This window comes from Lathamus discolor, chromosome 5 (assembly GCF_037157495.1).
Source record: "Lathamus discolor isolate bLatDis1 chromosome 5, bLatDis1.hap1, whole genome shotgun sequence".
Classification (NCBI taxonomy): Eukaryota; Metazoa; Chordata; class Aves; order Psittaciformes; family Psittacidae; genus Lathamus; species Lathamus discolor.
Genome location: NC_088888.1, coordinates 3,111,902 through 3,130,950, shown reverse-complemented (window position 1 = coordinate 3,130,950; position 19,049 = coordinate 3,111,902). Strand labels below are relative to the sequence as shown.

General features: G+C 42.8%; 1 protein-coding gene across 1 annotated transcript in view; it reads left to right on the top strand.

Moving 5' to 3' along the window:
* Positions 1 to 19,049, top strand: part of PTPN14 (protein tyrosine phosphatase non-receptor type 14) — a 120,713-nt gene that overhangs the window by 34,089 nt on the left and 67,575 nt on the right. Inside the window, exons 2-3 of the mRNA XM_065679407.1 lie at positions 8,705 to 9,030; positions 16,414 to 16,583. Of these exons, the coding sequence (XP_065535479.1) occupies positions 8,857 to 9,030; positions 16,414 to 16,583 (344 nt within the window). The 5' untranslated portion in view covers positions 8,705 to 8,856. The remainder of the gene's footprint in view (positions 1 to 8,704; positions 9,031 to 16,413; positions 16,584 to 19,049) is intronic.

Sequence of the window (19,049 nt, the reverse complement as noted above, 5' to 3'; positions counted from 1 at the left end):
TGTTTTAATGCATTGAGTCATGGAGAGGCTTTTTTCCATGCAAGTTCAGAAGTTCATGTTATGATTGTGGATAAAATATCTACTTATGTAACTAAATGTGCTCAGTTGTGAGTTAGGATGTACAGTGTGCATGCTTTTACCGTGTTATTCCCCCCACTTCCTTTCTCCTGCATCCCATTACACTTGCTTACCTGGAGCAATACTTCCTCCATTGCATTATCCTGATTCAGTCATGAATACCTCTATGGAATTAAGTGAGCTTCTCTTGGGAATGTACACCATTGCTCTGAACTTCCAGAAACTGGATAAGATTTTATTCTTACTGTAAGCCTGCAGGTATGGGTCTCACTTCACTTGGTGCCAGTCTGGTTACGGGCATCAGTGAGGGTAGCACTGCATCCATAAGGATCCATAAGGAAAAAGGTAGATTTGGAGCCATGACGCTGTTGACATTTGATGTGCTGCAAGTCGAGTCATTCCTGCTGATTTTTCCCTTCTCCCTCAGTTGTATGTATGATTCTTTGGGCTTTACAAGATGAATTTGTTAAGAAAATATTTTCTTCCTTCGTGGGTCAAGGAATTCCAATATGTTGGAAATTCCTTAAATTAAGGAGGTACCTTTTTGACTTGTGCAATCTTTAGAGTTAAGGGCAGGATGATGCATTTTAGCAATCTGTAGCTGTAGCTCAAATTTTCCCAATTTCTGTTCATTTTAAAGACTATAATTTTCCAGAATATATATATGAAAGGAAGCAAAGGACTGAGAGGTACACAGGCATGCCCACTGTTGGAGCAGAAGTTGTAGAAACTCACATGTATAAGCCACATTCACATCAGAAGAAAGGCAGGAGCAAAATAGCACACAGGGTCTCATCTGAGAGCAGCACTGTATGAACTGCATGCTTGAGAACCCAACTATTTTTTTCATAAAAGCAGGATAGATGATGTTTGAACTTCTGTTGTCTTCATTTTTGACCAACTTTTTATGCCATCAGTTGAAATCACAGAATAACCAGCACCAGTTGGTGCTGGTGGATGTTTAAATAGTGTGAATGTGCTGAGGTGTATGATTTCACTCTGGCACTTGCCTCTGTTAGAGCTATTGCTTCTTCATGTTATCCTGTGTTCAGAACTTTAGTTTTACTCATGTCTTTGTAATATGAGAGACTAATGAAAACACGGTGTAAGGAGTTTTTCTGTGGTTTTAACTAAGCATATCCATCACTCTTTTATATAGCTATCAATCACATTTAGCAGGAAATGTAATCTCTTCCAATCACTATCGCTCAAGCAAGTCTGAAAGAGCTGAAAACCTGTCACAGAGGGTACTAGCTGAAAGGAAAAGTAAATGGCCCTGATATGATGCTGCTACTGATTGTAGCCAGGGGGGTAATATAGGGACACAAAGTGAAGAATCCAGTCAACTCTCCTGAGAAGTTTTAAGTCATTTGAATATAACTGATTTAAAATAGTTGGCTGTTACAGTAACAGTTAAGTTTCCCTCATATTTGATTGCTAAGAAGTATTTAGTGAAAATTTAGGATGCAAGGCCTTGTGCTTTTGGTGCCTTTCTTAGTCAGTTGGTATAGTACCAGGCCTGAAAGATGGATGTGCCCAAATACCAGAGTATTGATCTGACTTCTCTTCTTCTGAATGGTTTGTCCATGTTGAAGATATAGCCCAACTAGAGTCTGTAATCATAATTTTTCTTAGGAGCATTCAATTACAGAATAAATTGCTTTATTTTGGGTGAAAAAAAAAAATGCTGTTTAAATCAGCTGCCTATTTCACATTTTATTCTTAGCCTTTTATTTTGACATAGCTTTGCCATACAGGAAGAATGGGAGTATGTTCTGGGAAGCTCCTTTGCCTGCTGAGCCCAGGAGCCTGCCTTGGGCTGTGAGTTCAGAACTTGCCCAGCTGACCTGACCAACTGCTGTCAATGGATGCAGCACTGCTCTTATTCTTCCTCCTCTGAGGTGTGTGGTTCTGCCCTCTCCTCTGTGCCAGGTGAACTGCTTGTGCTGGGCTCCACTGTGAGCTATTTAAACACATTAACCAAGCTGAAAGGATCCCATTTTACTGAGTTAGAGTTGTAAAGTGGGGAAGAGAGCAGGACTTTCCTCTCATTCCTGGCAGTAGGGAGCTCCTAGATTAGACTGCCTCAGGGGCAAAACTGCATCCTTGGTCCAGTGCCATCCAGGCACTGATCACTCTTGGCTGTTTCTAGTTTGAGGTCTTGTAATAACATAGCCAAGGTGTGAGACTGTAAATAGTTAACTGCTGTACCCTGGTGACCTAAAACCTGCCATGGCAGAAAGGTGGGGCTGCTGCAGTCCCTTGGCATGGGCAGGCAGGCAGCTTTTCCTACTCAAAGGAAAACTGCTGGGGTCTGGCATTTCACTTTGTTGGGGGTTTTTGACTTTAGAACACAAGGTGTACAGGTGAAGGGTAAAAACTCCAGCTTCATTACTCACGTTGTTGTGGTCTAAAACTGATTGCAGTGGCACCCCCAGTGTCATTTAGATATGTTACTTTATGCAGATGTTACTCCTAACTTGAATGCTTACACTAACTCAAAGAATCCTTCATAAGTAGTTAGACCTGTTGAGGGTATTCTGGAGTGAGGAGTAAGGAAATTATGGGTAAGGGTCTCATCTGTGGTTTGGGAAGTTCACATCTTTTCTGTGACGGAGACTGTTGGACACTTAGATCCTCAAAAGTACATGTGACCTGCAGACCTTGATGCTGAAGAGTCATAGGTGCTTGCCCGATAGATGCATCCACAGAACTATGGAGTTGCATGGGGATGCATAAGAAAGGTGTTTTCGCAGAAAGAATGGTGCTTCAGGATGGGAGGAGGGAATAACAGAGGTGCACCTACTAACATTTCTGCACTTCAGAGTCAGTGAGTACATACTCTTGCAGGTATTGTGACAAAAGAGAAGAAAGGGTAGAATTTTAGCTGTCCCAAATTGGAGTGGTTCTTTTGGTTTCATTTAAACCTCTCTGGACATTTTATTTAGGCAGAATCTGACCTAGGTCAAGTACAATGACTGTGTGAAAACACACAATGGCTTTGATAAAAAATCCCTGCTACAGCAAAGATGGATCTGATGGAAAATGGAAATTTTCCTGGGAAAGGAAGGCTGTGCTGGAATTGGGAAAGTAGAGTTGTAACTGTGTGATTTTGGGTCTTTGGCCACTGTGTACTGGTGTCTGATGCTGCACAGTAGCAGTAACAGTAGCAGTCATCTTCTACTTTGAATGTCTTAGAGAGCCCTTGGCATCTATTCATGCACACAAGTGTTGGGTTTATTCCTATATGGATTAGGATAATACCTATATCTCCCCCAGATTTAAATGCCTGAGGATGAGGTCCATGTCTTGTCAGGCACTGTATAAGCAAGTAGTTGAAAACAGTGGCCTTGCAGCAGAATGCTTGTATAACGTAAGGGTTAAAAAACCGTTTAATCTCTCCAGAGATGGATTTGGCTCCTGGGAGTTTATCAGGCTTTATGGGAATTCCACTCATAACTGGGTGGGATGCGGACACCTCGTGAGGCACAGAAATACACCACACCATGCTCTACCTGCATGAAACTCTCACATGAGAGCAATCAAGGCAGAGCAGGCTATTCCACAGAGAGAGGTCTCCTCCTCTAGACAGAACTCAGCTAGATGGAGATGGGTTGTGCCAGACTCCCTGTCTCCTGCACGCTGTTACTCTTCCCTAAAACTGTAGGCTAGCACATCCCTTGCCGCTTGCATCACATGCTGTGGTCTCAGGCCCAGCCCAGGGTTACATACTTCTGTTAGGTGTGCTGCTGCTCCTGCAGTCTTGGAATGCTGGAGGGCTGCCATGTGCTGTTGGTAAATACAGGCTGCAGTTTGACAGTAATCGCTGTCTTCCTGGAGTTTCAGAAATTATCCACAGAAGCAAATGAAGTGAGAGCAAGCATTCTGCTTTCAGCGCCTTTCCTATTGGATGCTCCTTTCAACGTGGCTCAATGTAGTAACTCTGTAATAAAGAGCAAGCCGAGTACTTGGAAATGTCCTGAGAGAAGAAGTCTTTCTCTCTCCTGGCCTTTAAAGAAATTTGAGGAAGCAGGAGAGTGCCCTGTGACTGGAGCAGTGCCCTTCACTACACAAAGCAGCTTGTACCCCATGGCCTCTTCCTCCTGAAACACATGATGGCTTCCCTTGCCGCCCCCCCCATCTGCCTATTAAAACTACTAACATCTGGCCAGCCCCAGCTGACTTTGGGGGAATGAAGGAAGAATTTTTCCTATTTCTGCCTTCTTTGGTTTTAGGTTTGGAAAAGTCGTAAAACATTCATCGGTTTGCTTTGTGTGTGCTAGTGGTTTGACCTGGTTTTGCTGTAATGTCTCGTAAAGAAAAGAAAAATACTGGTTTGGAAAGGCACATGTCTTTATCTGCATAAGGAAATCTAAATCCATAAGGAGGTTTTGTATTTCATACAGAAACTAAGCAAATGTTCTTACAATCGGAAGTAATTCTGTGTTATGTATCACAGTGGGAACCTGACCTAGTTCTTGCAGGACTGGCCCTGCTGATAGGTAGTGCTATTGCACTGGTCGTGATTAGGCTGGTTGCTGATAGGTAGTGTTATTGCTCTAGGTCATGATTAGCCTTTTCCTGCCCAAACCATTGCAGCTGTGCCATCTGCAGCTTGAAGGTGTTTCAGTTTGGTGCCAAGGTTGTGCTTGGGAGATATTCTTTGTTATACGAGTGTGTTTTCCTACCTCTGCATGTATGAATAACTGTATTCTGCTGTTGAGCGATGGGGGAGTGGTACCTACTGAAAACTCTTTTGCCCAGGGAAGGACTTCTTGCACAAGTACTCAGCGGCTTTAAGCTGAAAGAGGGGAGATTTAGAGTAGCTATTAGAAAGTTCTTCCCTGTGAGGGTGCTGAGGTGCTGGCACAGGGTGCCCAGAGAAGCTGTGGCTGCCCCATCCCTGGCAGTGCTCAAGGCCAGGCTGGACACCGGGGCTTGGAGCAACCTGGTCTAGTGGAAGATGTCCCTGGCTGTGGCAGGGGGTTGGAACTGGATGAGCTTTAAAGGTCCCTTCCAACCCAACCCAAACTATGATTCTGTGATTTCTTCTCTCTTCCCTTGCAAGATGCAGCGGTGTTATGAGGGACTGAAATGCCATTGCAGAGATCATACATCCATATCTGCTGCCTTTGCACAGTCAGTATGCTGACAAGGCTTCCATGTGAAGGTAGAGTGAGATAGGTAAGCTTGCCTTGAGCTGAAATGTGTATGTTTTGTATCAGGCTCCATCTTTAAGCTGCTTTCTAGCAGTAGAAGGAAGAATCCAAAATAATCGAAACATGGAACAAAAAGAATAAAAGAAAAAAACCCGAAGTTTGTAAAGAGCTCAGTCTAGTTTCTCTTCAGAAAAACAAATCCTTAAATAGAAGGTATCAGTTTAAAAGTTGTCATCTTGATGTCTTTCACGCTTGAAATAAATCCTTTTTTAGAATTAGAATAAGTTCATGTTTATTTGATGAGCTGTTTAGAGGCTTGCTTTAGTTTCACTGGTTTTATTTGGTTTTAAGTGAAAATGTGAGTTTGAGAAGTGTTGTGGATGCCTTCATAGTTGTGTTAACTTGGTTAGGGAGGTTGCCACTCTTTGGCAATTCTTTAGCCAGGAAAGGAGATCCTGTAATGGAATAATCCTTCACTTGAACAACCAAACCCTTCTGTTTCTTGTCATCATCTTCTTTTCTCAGTTGTCTACAAAATAACTGTGAGTAAAAATGGGTGCTCCTGATGCTTTTAAGATTATACAAACAAAAAACACTGCTTTAGGAACCTGTATGTAACCAGGGCCTTTGAGATCTTCTTTAGGAAGCTTACCAGAAAACCCAAGTGGGAAGTTGGTAGTCCAGAAGTGTAAACAGGAAAGTTAGACATGTGCATTGGATTGAAAAATAATTGTTTCTACAGGCTGGGCTGATGAGAGCCATTTCAAGTTGTCTTGATTCATTCTTTAACTGCAAACTAAGTGTGACAAGTTGTACGGAAGAGCTGTCATCAGGCATTCATGTATATTTAAGTGAAATGAAAAAGTAACCCAAACCCTGTTGCACGAAGTGCGTTGTTAACCCATCTCTGTGTCTGACTCATCACCTTCAGCAGAGTTAAAGGAAAACTCCTGATACTTTACTGCTTTTGGAAAAGGGAGGGAAATATTGGCCTTGTTTATGATAGAGTAATTCATTTGCAATCCATGTGAACATTGCCATTGTACAAGAATTAGTGGGTTTATTCCAGAACAGCATGTTTGCAGTGTCTTCTGAGGCGGCTTATCCTGCGAGAGCTGTGGTGTTCCATGTGCCTGGTCAGCAAGGCCGATCACATTGACTTTTTGTAAACTGACATTGGTTTCATAGAATCGTAGAATGGTTTGGGTTGGAAAGGACTTAAGATCGTATAGTTCCAACCCCCTGCCATGGGCAGGGACACCTCACACTAGACCATGTCAACCATCCAACCTGGCCTTGAGCACTCCTAGGGATGGAGCATTCGTCACTTCTTTGGGCAACCTGTTCCAGTGCCTCACAACCCTCACAGTGAAGAGCATCTTTAGGCTGCTGCTAACTGTACAACTACTGTACAGAGGATGGCTCATGCTCTGCGAAGAGATGTGTGCAGCTAACAGTAATGAAAGGGAGGGCGTTATTTTTAGGCTAGCTACAACTCCCCATGTGTCTGGCTTAGAATAATCTGCAAAGCCAGAGACTGAACGCAAGTGCTGTTCTTGATAAGATGTAGTCCTCCACACCCTTCTTTCTCTGTAATTTCCTTCCATTCTTCCCGCTTTCCAACCTCGTGTTGCAGTTTTGGATAGGTTTGTCAGCACGATAATTGCTAAATAGTTGAGTAGGGGTTAAAGCAGTAACTTGGCCTGTGTGTTTTAGTACCCGGATCTGCTGCCATTTTCCTGAGTGATGTTGGACAAGCTGGCTAATGTTTGTTTTTCAGTTCCTCTTGTTTGAGCCATGGGTAACCAAGTTGTTGTGAGGATGTATTCATGTGTCTTGGATGGCTTCTGATGTTAGAGATGCAAGGTATAACAGATCTCTCATGCAGTCATGTGAAAATATGTTATTTCTGTCCCCATGAAAGTTAGAATGGGAGATTAAACTACAGGAGCTAATGTGATGGGTTTGTTTGCACTTCAGTCAAATAGCACATGCCCCTTCTCAAAGTCTCTAGGCTTTGCTCTGGCGAAGCTAGTAGACTACCAGGGTAGTCACACACCTAAGTGAGAGGTTGCTTGTGGTTTTCTGTTTCTGTGTTTTAGGGGTTGTTTTCTGTTTCTTTAACCCCCTAACAAATGTGAGGATATACTGGCTTTGGAAAATACACTGACTCAAATACGTGATGGTTCTGTTTCTAGTATAACTATAATCCCTGTAGTCAGTTGAGCTGCTTTTAATGATCTCCATAGCAACTATATGCACTAAAAAGTGAAAATAACTGAGTCATGCAGTTCTCTGCCAGATGATACACGTGAGCAATGTACTAATATCTGTTCAAAACGTCACAGTGGGCTAAGTGATGCGTACTCTGCTGGCAGTGCTTTCCAGGCCTTCTCCTAAGCAGCAAGGAAATGGGAGCTAGCTTTTGTTTGCAGTACTATTTGTTACAAGGAATGGACTTTTAAATGCCAGCTTTCATGTCCCTTCACTTCTTGCTCCAGAATATTCAAATGGAACCAGGAAGGCTTGGTAGCAAGGAGTTTGCTTTTTACTCCATTCCTCTCTGCACATGAAAAGTGATATTTTAAAGCTGTAAATGCTTTGGTTTGGTTTAGCTTGGACCTGCTCCTAACTAAGCTTTGAGAGAGAAGTGCATCTCAGAGATGAGCATCATAGTTTCCTAAATGTCCTTATTTCTGTATCTCTGCTTCTTCTGTCTACTTTGTATTTTGGCTTCACAGTTGCATGTGTCCCTGATAAATATCAGGAGTAGTAATTAGAACCGGTGTCTAGAATATGTGTTCTCTCCCTCTCATGGAGTGTTATCGTGGTGTTTGACAGCTGTCTTCCTGCAGTTACTCATTCCACCTGAAAGGGTGAAATACAGAATTGCTTTGGAGCTGGGAGTGAGCAACATGTGAGGGATTGCATCAGAGGAGCCTTCTCTGAAATGCCTTGGATGCTTCTTGCCTTTCACATGCATACTTGGGGGTTTATTTTTTCGGAGGTGCATTTCCTGCTGGCTGCAGCCAGCCTTTCTTCTTTCAGAATCACACCTCAATGCCTCTATTCCTTCTCTTTTTTTTTTTAAGCTAGCTTTCAAAGCTGGCCCGAGGGCACCAAAATTTAACTTGAAGATTATGTTATGGACCCCTGTGGTGGGGGTAATGGTGGGAGAGTTAGCACCTCTGGATGCCTGCCCTGGAGAGTTGCTGTTTGTTCTGAGCTTCTCAAAGAAGGGCTTTGCAATTAAATCTGTGCTTTGCATTCAGTACCAAAAGAGAGTTTTGAAAGATGTGCTGTATGAGGTGTTCTTCTGGGAGATGTAGTAAGTGCCTGTCAGTCCTGTGCTTGGAGATGTTTAGTTTATGACTTAAATTGTGACTCTTTTCCTTTAAGCTTTTTTGCGCTGAACTTTAGGAACCTTATTTCACACTTAACTGTACGTATTTGTATGTCTGTTGCAGGAATCCCTTGAAGCTCTCCCTGGGAATGGACAGCTACCTCTATTTCTGGAGGAGAGTCGTGGCACTTGAAGAAGCCTTCAAGGCGAGTCGACAAGGGTGCTGATAACTCTGGGAAGTGCACAGGGAAGGGGCCACCTTCCAGGCCAGCAGCCATGCCTTTCGGGCTGAAGCTGCGACGGACCAGGCGCTACAACGTCCTGAGCAAGAACTGCTTTGTGACAAGGATCCGTCTGCTGGACAGCAATGTGATCGAGTGCACCCTCTCCGTGGAGAGCACGGGGCAGGAGTGCTTGGAAGCTGTTGCTCAGAGGCTGGAGTTACGTGAGGTAAGAGAATCTCTGGAAAGACCATCTGTCACTGTATAATCCGACACGTTTTGATCCCAATTGGGCAAGCTGTTCATTTGAATTGTGGTATTCTAAGAGCTGGAGCTGGGGCAAGCATACTCTGGCTGCATGAAAACTGAAGGCGGAACAGCACTCGGGGTTATGTCCTGCTGCTCATTCATCAGAGCTCTGAGAGCTCTTTGTAGTGTGAAGATGAGCTTTCTTCTCATAGAAAGTGGTGGGTGTTACTTGTTGAACTGGGATGCCAAGGGCCGAGTTACAGTAAGTTTTAACTGGACCTAACCCTGGTTTCACCAATGTTGCTGGTTGGATTATGCCAGTGGGAGGGAGATCACTGGCTTTTAAGTGTCCACCTTCCTATTCTTGTTTCAGAGAGAAGCAGCAATTGTGTTAACACCAAGGCAACTTATAACAGTTTGAGGATGGTGGTTTTTTCCTTCATTTTGTTTAACTAAAATATTTCACATCTGAAACTCTGAAAGGCTGCTCTTACATTTCCAATGCTTCTGAAAAGGATGAATAACTCAGTCTTACTTTCCTAAAGACTGAAATCCTTTATTGTCTACTTTGCGCTGTAGAGTTCAGTGTTATTCTGAGTGTTGAGATGTTTTATAGAAATCTCTCTCCAACATGCATGGCACAAATGAACTGTATTATCTTACTTACTTTCTATGGACTCCTTCCATGCATCCTGCATACTTCTAGGCTTTTGCAAATCACAAGTTAAAAACCACGCTTGGAAGTTGCTGCATCGTCATCTGACTGTCCTGGCTGATGCTTTCTGTGTGCACAGCTGGGAAATCTAATCATCATAGAATCAACTAGGTAATCTTGTAGTGTCTTACGTTTGTTGTTCCACAGCAATGGAGCAACAAACATAAGACCTTAATGGTAATGCTGGCAGCTGGAGCATGGCATACAAATAACTAGTGCAGATGAAAACCAGACAAAAATACCTTTTTGTGCACCAGTAATGATAAAGAATGAGAAAAGAATCTGTGTGTGTGTGTGCAGAGTAGTCAGGAATAGGGCAGAGTCTGAATATCACATAATGATTTTCTTTCTTGGATTTTTATGTAGATTTTGGTAGAATAATCTTCTCCCGTCCCTTCTAGAGATGAGGATTTCCCAGAAATTACTTGTTTTCCTTTGGTTTTGTTCTTTTTCTTCTATTGGTGCTGCTTTAGGGTGTCCTCACAGAGAGGTCAGGTCCTTCCCTTCGGTGCAAAAAGGAGTTAAATAAATGATGTGATTCTCCTCGTATTCCTTGTGGGCTTATAGAATCACAGACTGGTTTGGGTTGGAAAGGACCTTAAGATCATCCAGTTCCACCCCCTCTGCCATGGGCCGGGACACCTCCCCCTAAACCATGTCACCCAAGGCTCTGTCCAGCCTGGCCTTGAACACTGCCAGGGATGGAGCATTCACAACTTCCCTGGGCAACCCATTCCAGTGCCTCACCACCCTCACAGTAAAGAACTTCTCCCTTATATCTAACCTGAACTTCCCATGTTTAAGTTTGAACCCATATCTAGTTGGTGGAGTAGAAGTCTGGGGCCTAATGGCTCACTCTGGAGCTTCACCTGTGTTTGTGAACAGCAGTGCCATGTGGGTCAGCATTCTTTTCCACAAAGCGTGATTTTGGAATGTGTTTTTTTCCACTTGGGAACAAAGCCTGAAGTTTCAGAATTTTCCAGAGAAAAGAGATTGAGCAGTAGAGCAGCAAAGGAAGTTGTTCTGCTCAGTGTTCAATTCCACGGGCTTCTTCTATTGCTTTGGTTTCTTTCATTTTCAAACTGATTTGTGTCATGCAAAAAGAAATATGTCAGCACAAAATGTTTGTGTTTCGAGATGAAAAATACTTTAACAACACAGAAGAGAATGCTTTGATGTTGCTGGAACACTTTCCCCTTCTTTCATTACCCTCCCTGCCTTTTTTTTTTTTCCAAACAAAGTTTTGGCAACATTGAACCCATTTTGTAAGGTTCAGATTTCACCAGGAGAGCAGTTTTTGACAGAAATTGTTGCCTGTCTTTTTGTTTTAATCTCCTTTTCTGGTTGATTCTAGTAGCATCCATTGCTGCTTTCAGTGTTTAGGGGAGAGGAGAATTACTGACCTCTTTCATAGAATCATAGAATAGTGACGGTTAGAAAGGACCTTAAGATCATCCAGTTCCAACCCCCTGCCATGGGCAGGGGTGCCTCACACTAGACCATGTCGCCCAAGGCTCTGTCCGACCTAGCCTTGAACACTGCCTGGGATGGGGCATATACCACTTCTCTGGGCACCCTGTGCCAGCGCCTCACCACCCTCACAGGGAAGAGCTTCTGCCTTAGATCTAACCTGAACTTGCCCTGTTTCAGTTTGAACCCATCACCCCTTGTCTTATCGCTGCAGTCCCTGATGAAGAGCCCCTCTCCAGCATCCTTGTAGCCCCCTTCAGATACCGGAAGCTGCTCTGAGGTCTCCATGCAGCTTCTCTTCTCCAGGCTGAACAGCCCCAATGTTCTCAGCCTGTCTCCATAGAGGAGACGCTCCAGTCCCTGATCACCCTCCTGGCCTCCTCTGGACTTGCTCCAGCAGCTCCATGTCCTTCATATGTGTTCTCTTAACAGAAAAGATCAATTTTTGTTTGATGCTTTATGTTCGTGTTAGGAATACATCCATCAAGACGATTTCTTCTGTCCACATACCCCTATTAAAAAGCCAAACTGTTTGAGATTACTGTAGGCATTGTTGTGAAGGACTGTCAATCGTGATACACATGACTGAAAAACGGTATCTAATGGATTATGCATATTTCTGTTTGATCTCTGGGGAATGCAGCTCCCTCCCTGCCTGAGTCAGGGTTCAGGGGTAGGTCAGCAGAAAGTGTAGCCATGTAACTACTGTAAAACCTGGTTTTATCCTTTTCAGCAAAGCTCTTTACAAAGCATCAGGTCTCCTAGTTGAACAATTACTGCTTCCAATGAAATGAGCTCTTAGGCCAGCGTTATATAAAAAGTAAAGATGAGAAGAGGGGAGGAAGGGAAAGAGAGAAAAGACCAAGTCAGAAATGTCATTTTATACAGGTTTATGTATATGCACAGATTATAAAAAGGATATTTTTCCCCAATGTAATGGCATTTTTCCCTTCAAGTGAGACTAAGTGAATCTGCTTGAAAAGTAGCAGAGTAATCTGTACAACTCTGTTGCGAGACTTCACGTCTCTCTCTCCTTTTTGTTCCCCTTAATTCAATTTGCAAAATGATAAGAAGTTCAAAGATGGAATGTGCTGATGTGTTGTAAGGGGGTTGGGATGGGAAGAAGGTCCTTTCCAACCAAAATTACTCTTTCAAGCTGTTTTCCAGTGGTACCTCCAGCACTGAGGTGCTGCAGGATGGTAGTGGGCTGAGCACCTCAGGCAGATGCTGACTGCTTTGGTGGCCATTTGCTGCTGTTCTGGCCTTGCTTTTTGTGTCCTCCTGAAAGCCTGTTTTTGGCAGCTAGCTTGCCTTGCAGTTTGAGTAGGGTTTGACTTGCCTTGCAGCAAAGCTGGGATATAGGGTTCAGGCAGCGCTTGGACAAGGGACCTTCTAGGAACACTTGGCTGCTGGAAGTGGTACGAGAGCCCCAGGATAGCAGGGTTTAATGCTTTTTAGCCCAGAGGAGCTGGAACTTTGCCTGTTCATCAAGGATAAATATTTAGTTGGCCGCTTAACCAGATGCTTTAATAAACACTGATCCTGTCTTGTTGGATCCTTTTGAATGAGATTTGCTGGTTTAGTAAGTGGCCGTCATCTGCTGTTGACAATTCTACTTGTTTTGCCTGACGTAAAGGCAGGGGTGGTTCTGGATTTGGTACTGTAGCTAAGTCCCAAACAAGTATGTTGCCTTCTGAAGTGGCAGCTGTAATGTCGTCTTTTTGAAGACTTCTCAGCACAGGTTTCATGTATCTAGATTTCTTTCCTGGCTCACCGTATCTTGAGGATCAGCTTTTCACACAGAGTTGTTGCAATGTGCAGGTGCTCTGGTTCTTGTCTGCTGCTTTAGCAGAGGACTGCAGGTCCTGGAGGAGTGTAAGCCAGTTTCCTTGTGTCACTTATGGAATCATGTGTGGTAGGTGAGACAGATTTTAAAACCTTGAGAGGAAAATGAATGTAAACTCTTTTCTAACAGAGCTCTGTGTATTTGCAGATTAAGCAGACCAAAAGCAGTAGCAACTGGAGGTCTTTGTCAGATGAATGTGTGTGCATACATTTGGCACTAAGGAAAGCTTTCCTTCAGTGTGTATCATCAGTCTGTCAACTGTGACTGGAGGCATCATTCACTTTCTTTGCTACTTTGCTAGAGCAGCCCATGATACTTCAGAGCCTGCCAGGGATAGGTGTAGACACTTACTCCGTGAATACTGAAGTCAGTGGTTCACTTTGTATAGATGGACAAATGGACCAGCTTTTGGAATCAACCGAGTTTTCAATCAGCTACTTACAGAGGAAAAGATCCTATTTTTGTATCCCCTCATCTAATTTGTGGGATGTCTGTACTCTGAAAATATTTTGTGGGCTGAAATGTATAGCAACACATAAATGGATTGTGTAAGGCCTTTGGGACAGTCATGCCTCGTGATAGCATACTAAACTTGATGGTCCAGCTATTTCCAGTCCCATGTTGCTCTGTTCCTGTTTGGGCATTACTCATGCTCTTAGGGAACAGAATCTTTTCAGGCATTTGCTGTAGTGGCTACACAAGTCCTTTCCCACTGTGGGTCTTTAAAGATGCTGATGTTCTCAGGAAGTGATGTTCCTAGTGGCAGGGAGCTGATAATTACACAACTGTGTTGGTTATGGTTGGTTTGGTCTCTCCAAAATGCGTCTGTGACTCAAGCACTGTTCTGCAGTCCCTGTGCTTCATCGGTAGTTGCTTGATCCTCTCCAGGCTGCTTTCAAACAAAAGTCATCTTTCAGTTGCATGAAATGCCTTCTGCTGTGGTCGGTCCACTGTGTCTGTTGGAGTCTAGAAGCTTAAACACTGCATTCCCTTCAGTTCTTAACCCTCAGAAGTGATTCAGGATTCTGGATTTGGTACCCGAAGAGCCTTTCTGTAACAAATCTAAACTTTTGTTGTCCTCCTGCCCTCCTGTGCTCTTTTGAGCTGTTTAATTGCAATACCTTCATAATCCCTTGAGTAACTCTTTCAGTCTTCAGGCTCCAAATCATTTTAGTTGCTAGGTCATTTACAAGTACTTGACATGGCAACTTTGGGTCCTAGGTGATGTGAATGTTTGCTTCTTACAGTCATATGGAAGAAGCCGTTTCCACAGCTCTGCTCTGTTTCGCTGAGATGAGCTGCCCTGCAGTGACTTTAAAGATTTTCTGCATTAAAGGATGAGGCGGTAAAATCGCTGCTTTTTTCTGCCTTCATGTGAATTCCTTTCCTTTGCCATCTCCGCTGTACCTCCCACCTTCATTTTAACCTAATTACTATCATGGGGAGCTTGTCAGTAAGAACATTTTATCCAGTGATGGCTACAGAAGGAGGTAAGACATATATCAGTGAATTGGTTAGGTTTGGCTTAAGTTTATCCTATGGGAGATGCTAACTTCTTGATTTATTTGTGCCCTGGATTGATGGATTTATTGAAGATACCTTTAAATTCTACAAGGAAATACTGTATTGATTCTCTTCAAAAAAGGAATGCTCTTGCTTCACTGTACCAGAGTGAGCTCAAAGAGAAAGGGCTGAGCACTGTTCACTGTAGGCTTGTCAGGCCTAACTGAGGAATCAAGTTGAATTAGGTATCACCTTAGTTAAACGCTGCTCTGGCCAAGCTGTTGACGATGGCTTTTGCAAAGAGTAGTGATTACAATTTATCTGCTGCTTTTGAAGACTTTACATATCAAAGCATGAACTTCTGGAAAATCCAGTTGGTGAAGTGTTGATGGTTGATTTAAAGGCCAAACTTTCTGAATGCACTAAAAGTCATTTCAAATGAAAGCGTTATAAAACAGCAAATAGAGGTTTTTCTAGTCTTTCTTCAAGTATCTTTATTTAAAATGTGATGCTATATATAAAGGGACTGCCTGTGGAAGGACTGTTGTCCACTTAAGTTAAGCTATAACACCACAATAAGTGTTGTGTGTGTTTTAGGCTTAATCTAATCTAATGGAAAGTTCTGGAAAGTCTTTATGGAATAGGGAATAGTTAGATTAAATTCCAAGAAACTTTATTGAAATAAAATGAGAGAAATGTGCAGGAATAGGAATGATCCCACTTTCAAATCTTGGTGCCCACAAAGGTTCCTCTCGCAGCTACAGTGTCTTCATTCCAGTGTTTAGTACAGAGTGGTACCGTGTATTGAAGGCACTGCTGGAAATCTCCAGATGCTCTCAGCTGAAATACTGAAGATGTTGAGACAAACTTCACAGTTGTGCTACAGTCAGATTTCCAAGCAACTGCGGGATTAGTTCCTTTGCTAAATATGAATGCTTTTTTCTCCCTTTCTCCAGATCTGTAGTTGTAGTACTTGCTGTTAATTACAGTATGCATTTGCCTGCAGTAGTACATCAGTGTATTAAATGCACTGGTTTAAGAGCTTTTCGATAGAACCCTTCATGATGGATGAGCTATTCCTTCAGCTGCTTATTACCGTTTGTCATATTGGAAGCTCCAGTTCTGAACACTGTTCCTTGTTAATTGCTCTCCACCAGCAACAGTCCTATGTGGCTTATACAGGAGGTAACTACAGATTTACACAGGTTAGGAAACGGCTGAGGTTTTCAACCAGGTATTTCTGTAAAAGCCTAGAGCAAACAACTTGTGTGCTGTATGTTTTAAGTCTATCCATCAGAAAACCTTGTGAATGCATTAAAAAAGTAAACACGTTCTGTATTGGGTTCTGTTACTGGTAAATACACTTTGACACATACGTGTAGGTTTGCATTTTGCATTTTATAGTTGGAAGAGTCCTAGTCCTTTGCCTGCAGTGATCCAGAGTCTCCTGAAGCCTTTGTGCTTTGATTCAGACCTAGTGTTTGCTGTCTGTTCACAAGGCTCAGTGTAAAAGAAGACAAAGACTCAGACACTCTCTGTAAATCATTTATGTAACCTGTGCTATAACGTCAGCTAGAGCTCTTTCATGTGCAGTTGAAAGAGATGGGAAGGGGCAGATAGTAGTCCGTGAAGTTTATTGCAGTATTAATTTGTCGTTGCCTTCAAGATTGTCCTAAAAATAAAGAGCAGTAAAAAAGAAATTACTCTGATTTTGCATATGGAAAAATGTACACAATGCCATCTGTTCTTATTTGCATTTGTGTCATTGATAGCGTGTGTGTGATCTAGCTGAACAAGGTAAACTGACACTCTTTGCTTTCTTTATCTAGACACACTACTTCGGCCTTTGGTTTCTCAGCAAGAGCCAGCAAGTCCGCTGGGTTGAACTGGAAAAACCTCTGAAGAAGCAGCTGGACAAATTTGCCAATGAGCCTTTGCTTTTCTTTGGGGTGATGTTCTATGTGCCCAGTGTTTCCCGACTGCAGCAGGAGGTAACAAGGTATGTGCTTTTCCTCTGTTCACACTATTGTGATATAGCTGGGAGGGAACAGGCAGTTGCTCTGTTTCTGGCACTCAGTGTTTGCTTAGGTATCATCTGGTTCTTTCTTTTCCTGGTGATTGTACAAATGAGGAGAAGTTAGAGAAGTCACCTCTTGAATTATATCTGGTTTTTTGGGGGGAAGCAATACCGGTGAATGATTATACATGACCAAATGCAGGAACAAAAAGGGAGTGATAGACACATGTTCAATTTTAAATGGGACCATGGTGAGCATAGTCTTTTCTGTAACCTACTACTGATTAAAAGGAAGCCATAGGCAAAGGACCTCTATATACAGCTTTTTTTACTCTTATGTCTGCCTGTGCTTTGCTGAAAGTGAACTTTGGCATCTTTTCTGGGGTTTGCCCATCCCACTCCTGATTTTTTCCCCTTACACTTCACAAAAGGAGGAAAATTGTTGGAGGGCATTATTCCTTTAATTATGTTCAGGGTGTACCTTTGCAAACAGCTCGAGTGGGAATTGCTCTTTTATTCAGAGCCCTGTGCTGCAGTTGTAACAATGCAGCTATTTTGAGGGGCTATTTTTTGCAAACCACATCACTGTGTGGTTTTTGCACATCTGTGCTGTGTTTGAATGTAAAAAAAAAAAAAGAGGGGGAGAAAACAAGCCCACCTCACCCCAAAATGGGTGGGCTTGTTTGCTTTTTAACCAAAATTATTTCATTTATCTGGTCTACAGCAGAGTTGCATCAGCACAACTAAAGGTAAAACCTGGGATAAGTGGGTGAGGGCTATGGGATGCCGGAAGCCTCTGCACTGAAAACAGTGTTCTGTTGCACCAAACTTGCACATGGTCATCATGGCTAAATAAGTAGTAGAGGAAAAAGTGGCTTTTTCTTTATATTGCATTTTTTCATACTGCAGCTTATGTATTTTAAAGGATTTTTTTTAACACTAGAGAATTGACTTCGGTGGGATGTGACAGGTTCACTTCTTCAAGTGGCAGCTGTCGAGCGGTCCCTTGACTACTGTATGTGCAGAATTCTTGCCAAACAGTAGACTGAAAGCATCACAAAGCTTCAGTTTCCCTGGGAATAGACTGAACATCAATGCTTGTCTGTGTGTTCCTGCTTTGTACGTGTTGGGAGAGCGAAGCCTCATAGCTTTTCCTTCAGAATCCTTTAACATGCAGTCAGAATGCCTGTTGCTCACTTCTGTCAGCCTAAGCCTGGCCTAGCTGTGAGCGAGGTAGCATTGTAGCTACTTGGATGCTATTACCTCTTCAAGCTGCAGCCTGCAGTGCTGATTGCTCATTCACAGCTCACCTGCAGGGGTATATTTGCTCATTCTTCCCAGGTTGGTAATAACAAAACATTTCAGTGACAATTGCACTTCACAACACTCAGTTGGAGTGGCTGCTGAATTGGGTTTCTCTCGGAAAGTGATCGATAACATAAGCTGCAGTCTTATAAGTGCCCCTTATGTTTCTTTAAATGTCTGTAGCAAACCCAGCAGCTCCTTAATGCATCTCAGGTATAGAATAGCCTGTTAAGATTTTTGTTTGTTTCCTGAAGTGTGGAATTGCTTTACTGTGATGATGTGATGGCAGGAAACCTTCAACTATGCAGTTCTAGGTAGATGCGGTAAATCTCACGTTTGCAGCGGGTGGTGGGGGACGTGGAGGACTCTTCTGAACCAAATGGTGGAGAAAGACTTAGTCTAAAGTGTGATTAGATGGGCAGGTGGGGAGGTTGTGTATTTCTTTGTTCACTCTTGGTAAGCAAACTGATTTGAAATTGAGACTGGCTGCTTTTAGGATTAGGTTTGATCATGCTGCAGTTACCTATGATGGTGAGGTAGGCACTAGACTCACCCACTCAGGGCCTATGTATTTGACTCATATTTACATACATGACAAAACTTTCTTAAATGCAGAACTTGTGATCAGACTCCCATCTCCTTCTGGGCAGCTGCAGAACCACCACCACCAAACCAATCCATCACCAAAGGCTGAAGCTGCAAAGCAAGGGACAGGACTGCTAGCAGTGAACCTGTTGCCTTTGTAACCTTCTCTTGGTGAAAACATTTCCAGCCTTGAGCTTTCTTGGCCGTTGCTGAAGCTTGAGGTGGAACCCATCTCTCAGTCCAGGCTTTTAGTAAAGAGCAGACTCTAGGATTTCCAGGATTGATTGATATTCCTTGAAGATGATGGAAAGTCTTCCGAGAAAACTTCAGCAAATGCATAATCCAGAAGTACTCAAAATTCAAAGAATTGGATTACAGAGATGGCTTATATATTATATATTTATATTATATATTTTACATATATTATATTTTTCATATATTATGTATTATGTAGTATATATTATATATTAGGTTATAGATTTTTTGCTTGATAGCTGTTTTTGAGAGATTTGTCCTGAACTGACTATTCCTCCCTGCTTCCGGCAACTGCACCTCATG